Here is a 6,000-nt window from a genome sequence, read left to right as displayed (position 1 = left end):
CATTATCTGTATAATCAAATTGATGAATATATGAATCACGTTCATCTTCCACAATCATATTGTATACAATGATACATGCTCTCATTCTTTCTCCGATTATTTCTTTGCATCACATACACGATGGTTCATTAATAATTGCAAACCTGGATTGTAATACGCCAAATGCTCTTTCAACATCTTTCCTAGTTGCCTCTTGTTTCTTTACAAATAGTGCATGTTTCGGTCCTTGAGGTAATGGTATTGATTTTACAAAAGTAGCTCAATTAGGATAAATTCCATCTGTGAGGTAGTAACCTAAATTGTAATTGTTACCATTCACTTGGAAGTTAACCTTTGATGCTCTCCCTTCTAACACCTTGTAAAAAATAGGAGAACGGTCTAACATATTGATGTCATTTAATGTACCTGGAAGACCAAAAAAAACACATGTCATATCCACAAATTTTGTGACACAACAACTTTTAACATTATTGTTGGACTGAGTTGTTTATAAGTTTGTTGGGTGTTATGAACAAATCCAACATAAGCATGAAAGTGGGTTAAATGAAGAAGACCAAAAAAAATGGGTCTAACATTATATATTTCATAGGGTTCCGAATTCACTTTTTTGCATATTTGGATGGCATTACATGATGAAGAGAAATGGTGTACTAGTATACAAGAAAGACAAAGAGATGCCAACGAAATGGAAAAAAATAAACCTAATGAAAGAATACACAAGAACTTTGAAAGACCACGATATGAAAAAAGATGGACGATAAAAAAGTAAACTAGCGATGAAATTATTAGAAATTGATACAACATTGTCAGAATGGCAAAGAAAGTTGTATGAATACAACTCGATATCGATGTATGTTTTATGTACTCTATTGATTATGTTTAAATAATTTTATTTCTTTTAATTTAATATGTTTATAATCCTATATATTTTAAATAAACAATAATTATTAATATTTGTTAATTAAATAATAATTAAAATTAAAGTTAGTATGTTAAACGATAATAATTTCATAAAGCTTCTATTATATATATATATATATATATATATATATATATATATATATATATATATATATATATATATATATATATATATATATTACAATAAAGATAGTTTAATCCCTATTCTAATAAATGAATAGTTTTAATCTACTTTTGCCAAGTGTAACTCTAATACAACTTCTCATTAATATTATATCATGTGTCATGTAGATATATTAGACAACTCATTTCAAAATTCAAATTTACATTTTCTAATTATATGTTAAATTTGAAGTTATATTAACTTTAAAAATTTGATATATCTCTTAATTAATAATTTATTTAAAATAATTGATTAATAATTATAAAATTTTATTATGAAAGTTTAATTAAATTTATAACTCGTGGTTCTCACGGGTTATAAACTAATATAGTAATATATGCACCTTCTGGCAAAAAAAAATGTTGCAATCTAAAAGTAAAATTTAATATTAATATTCATTGCGTGTATATTAATTTGAAAATATTCAAAACATTAGGGCTTCTTATAATTCTCTTTTGACTTTGAAGTCACATGATTATGTTGCTATTTATGTAGATGATCTCGTTGTAGAAATATCATGGTCATTGATCCTCTAAAATCATCAATACAAGCATCATGTAATTCATTATTGCTCAATCGTGTTTTGAATACTAAGGACGAGTTATTCCTTATAAGTTGTTTGTTAGCCGTCTACTGCAGCATTAAAGATTAATAAACTCTATCAATTCGTCGATTTCCTTTTCTTTTTTCCTTTAGTGGTATTTTTAAGTTCATTGTTGGCATTCTCTTAAAGAAGAAAAGTTAGAACATACGCACTTGAAAAACCGAGATGTTTTTTTCACGAAACAAATAAACATTTCATAAAATATACATAATTTTGTAAAAAAGAAAAACAAAAACAAAAACAAAAACGTGTATTAATTTTGGGGATAAATAATACTCCACTAACAACTATCATTTGAGGGTATATTAAAAAGAATTGCGAAATATCCATAAAATTAATCTTCAAGATATATCTAAACTAACTTGAAAAATACATTATTATATCACTCAAAATCATTTTGCAAAAAGGTATTTACTATTTAGACCACTATCAAGTATCAACAACATCAATACCGATGAAATAGGTTTAGAGACTTACTGAAAAAAATTAACGAAATATATCTACTTGGGTGAAATTAAAAGTATAATATTGTAATTAAATCACCATCATCAAAACAGAAAACACCATACCAGAATTCAAGTTATAACAAAATACACAAAATAACAATCACCTATGCAACATAACCCCTAAAAAACATCAAATAAACTCACTATTTTCCTTATGTTGACTTTCCACAAAAGAAAAGTCAACACCCTTTTCAAGTACCTCCATAGTCAAACCACTCTCACTAACCTCACAAACAGAGTTCTTCACAGCAAATGGTGTCCTTGAGCTATCAAATGTCTCCATTTTGCTTTTGTTTGAATCATTATCAGTTGGATTTAAGCAAAGATTCAAACTTGTTTTTGGTTGTTCTTGAGAGGGTTGTTTAGAGCCAGTTTTCTGAGGATTTGGTTTCACAAAACCTGTTTTTGGTGGTGGAATTTTATTAACACCATTTGAGCTTGTCGGAACCCTAGTTTGAGATCGTATGGCATTGCCACCTCCATTTGGAGTTCTAACACCTGATTTTCCCTGCATCACAATTCACAAATCACAATCATCATTGATTCATTTCAATTAAAACTGTTTATGAAATAGCAATTAGAAAATTATTCAGAAAACTGACCCCATCAAAGAATCCAATCTTGGGTGAAGGCATTCTGAGTCCTGTAGGTTGAACAGAAGGAGGTCGAGAAAGTGAAGAAATTTGATTTTCATTTTCATTTTTGTTCCAAACAGTTGCATGATTATGAACACTCAAAGCTGAATCAATGGATTCTATAGACCTTCGAGTAATGGAGGTTGATGATGATGATTCTGAAGATAAATCTATGGAGCTAGCAGGTGATACACTTGAAGAAAGGTTGGATAGTGTTGTATGAAACGAGAGACGAGAATTGACAGGTGGCACTTTGTTCTTTGTGTTAATCCTTGAGGGTGTTTTGGGAATTGGTCCAGCTGTAAGCTTATTACCATTTTTGGAATCAACTTTTTTTCTCAAAAAAGTTGAATCGTTTCCTGAAAAACTACTCGAATTGCTACATGTTGATGATGATGATGATGATGATTTGGAAGTTAATGAAGGCTTTGGAACACCTCTTCGAGGATTAATCACTCCATTTGCTGTTGTCTTTGCTGATTGGATCCCTTTATGTGTAACTGTTAAAAACACAAATCAGATTTTAAAGAAACTGTTTTTGTAAAACAAAAAGAATAGAAATGAATCTTGTTTTTTTACCATGAGCTTGTTTTAAAAGATCTTGATCTTTCTTTGCTTGATTGGTGCTTAAAGAAGCTCTTTTTGTTAATGTTGATGTGGAGCTCACTTTGCTGATTATCTTTGGTTTTGGAATTGATGAAGTGCTATTATCTTTGGTTCTTGCAGCAGGCTTTAGAAACAGATCAAAAGTGGATAATAAGATCAATTGTTATTGTAAATTTATAATCAGAAAAAGAATGAAAAAAGTAGTATATACCCGTTTCCCAGAATCAAGATCCAACACCTTTTTTGAGATGCTAATTTTTGCTTGAGAATCTTTCTTTCCTGATTGAACTTTGATAGTTGAGTTATTATTGAGGTTAGATTTTGTATTGGATTTCTGGATTGAAGCTCTAATGTCTTCAAATAGTTCAGCTTCAAGACATTCAAGTGTCAAGCTATCACTTTCTAATGTTGAGATTGATTCCATTGATCTGTATACTTCCTCTTCGATTCCTGGTAACTGATTTTTCATTCCCTTCTCGCCTCTTTCAATCATGGTTGACAGCTCATCAGCATCAAGAACACCTGTGTACAAGAAAGTGATTTTGAAAATGGAGTTGAATTTGCAAGAGTAAAAAGAAAAAGTGTTCTGCAATTATTGCATACCATCACTAGTGAAAAAGGCACTATCCCAAGCTAAACTTTTGCGTAAGTTGAATTTGGTATTCTTTCCTTTCTTTTCAGGTTCTTGTGTTTCAATCAGTTTGGGAATTTCTTCAATTTGTTCACTTGTGTGGGCCATGTCTGTTGTTTTATCAGCAACAGGCTCAGTTGTTCCTAATTTCAGATTAGCCATTTCTTCAATCTGTTCACTTGGTTGTGCTATTTCAGTTGTCTTATCAGCATCAAGCTCAGTTGTTCCTGATTTCAGATTGGCCATTTCTTCAATCTGTTCACTTGGTTGTGCTATTTCAATTGTCTTATCAGCATCAAGCTCAGTTGTTCCTGATTTCAGATTAGCCATTTCTTCAATCTGTTCACTTGATTGGGCCATGTCTGCTGTTTTATCAGCATAAATCTCAGTTGTTCTTAATTGCTCAAGATTTGTCTCATGCACAGATCCTGGATGTCATACAGATTAAGTTAAACTAATAACATGAGTTAAAAGTATGCATAAGGTTACAGTGATACTAATGGCCATGTCCACAGTCCACACATGGATATTGGTACAATTGTTATGTAACAAAATAGCCACAGACCACTTGAGAGAATACTGCTAAAAAAATCTGTACATTTCTTATGCAATGCAACTATTCAGATAATCCCTCAATTTGGATAAATACCACATGCAAAAAGAGAAAAATTAGACTGATAGGGGATGTGATAAGATCAAATTAGTTTGAACAAATGATATGACACTAATAGATCTTCCTTCTTAGATTGCTCTGAAGTTCAGAAGTTCCCCATCACTTACTAGTTAGAAGCAATAAACTATAAGCATAGACGCACATAATCATACCCTCCTTTATTCCTAAAAAAATGCCATATCTTTCATGTTGATTTCAAGGGGAAAAATCTTAAAATTGAAAAGAATTTGATTAAATTGAAAAAAGGATTAGACATCATCAGAATTCAAGTTATCTTTTCCGTCAAAAAAATAAAATCGAGATAATGCCTGATTAAAAACTAGTAGATATCTTGCCTACAGAAGAAATCAAAGTTAAATCCTATGTAACCCTGAGAAAATAACCTGAAGATCGGTCCTCAGTAAGTGTGGAAGAAGACGTAACATCGATCACGAGTTCATCGCCCTGAGATAGACAGTCGTCGCTGACAGCACCTGATGCTTTCACATCAAGATCTTTCTCAGCATTCTCTCCCATTTCACGGATTGCAAAATGAAAAACCCTTTTGATTTGAATCTGCGAAGAAAACCACTGTTTAAATGTGTGTGTGAGAATTGCGAAGGAGTGGAATGAATTTTTGAATTTACAAGGGAAGGCGGTCGGCTGAAAAGTTGAACGCTGTGACGTTAAAAAGAAAGTAAATTGCAAATATTGTCCCTCAGCTATGTATTAAGCTATATTGTCACCCTCTTAATTTTCCTTTTTTCAATAGCAGCCCCTAAATGAAAAGGAACGCATATATTTGCCCCTTCTTTTACTTCTCAATTGCTCTATTATTTTTCATTTTTTTTTACTTCTCAAAACAAGGAAACCGTCGTATAAATGAAGCTAATATTGATGCAAAAATAACTTCAAAATATTATAAAGACCTTTAAATATGTTATATATTACACATATAATCACCTTCTTATTCTAAAACGGTGTTTTTTAAGTATAGTTTATAATTATGTCTAAAAGATGTATGTGAAAAATGTCTTTCTGTTCGCAAACTTAGGTTCATGTATTTTTGTAAAAGAGGACGAATAGTCGTTTTGACATGTATGATCTTCTAAAAAACAAATAGTCTGCAGAAACGTGAAGACGTAAATGTCTTTCTATTCGCAGACATAAATGCTCAAAAAGAGCTTCTCTAAAAAAACAAACACCGCCTTAACTTTGGTGTTGAGTAGTGTGGATATATATGTTAAAAGGAACAAATATCAGTTTTTTTAAGTCTTTTATG

The 6,000-nt window shown here is 31.0% G+C and overlaps 1 protein-coding gene across 1 annotated transcript; it reads right to left on the bottom strand.

Annotated features, from left to right (window-relative positions):
- Positions 1-2,192: 2,192 nt before the first annotated feature.
- LOC145153190 (uncharacterized) lies at positions 2,193-5,362 on the bottom strand. Its single transcript, XM_079075455.1, has 6 exons — positions 5,123-5,362; positions 4,039-4,494; positions 3,647-3,957; positions 3,409-3,559; positions 2,797-3,329; positions 2,193-2,702 (listed from the first exon to the last, which is right to left on the bottom strand). The coding sequence occupies exons 1-6, from the start codon at positions 5,253-5,255 to the stop codon at positions 2,325-2,327; spliced, it is 1,962 nt and encodes a 653-aa protein (XP_078931581.1). The 5' UTR covers positions 5,256-5,362; the 3' UTR covers positions 2,193-2,324.
- Between the last annotated feature and the right edge of the window lie 638 nt (positions 5,363-6,000).

This window comes from Lactuca virosa, chromosome 1 (assembly GCF_052849685.1).
Source record: "Lactuca virosa cultivar CGN04683 chromosome 1, Lactuca_virosa_CGN04683_v6, whole genome shotgun sequence".
NCBI classification, from domain to species: Eukaryota; Viridiplantae; Streptophyta; class Magnoliopsida; order Asterales; family Asteraceae; genus Lactuca; species Lactuca virosa.
This window is presented reverse-complemented; position numbering and strand designations above follow the sequence as displayed.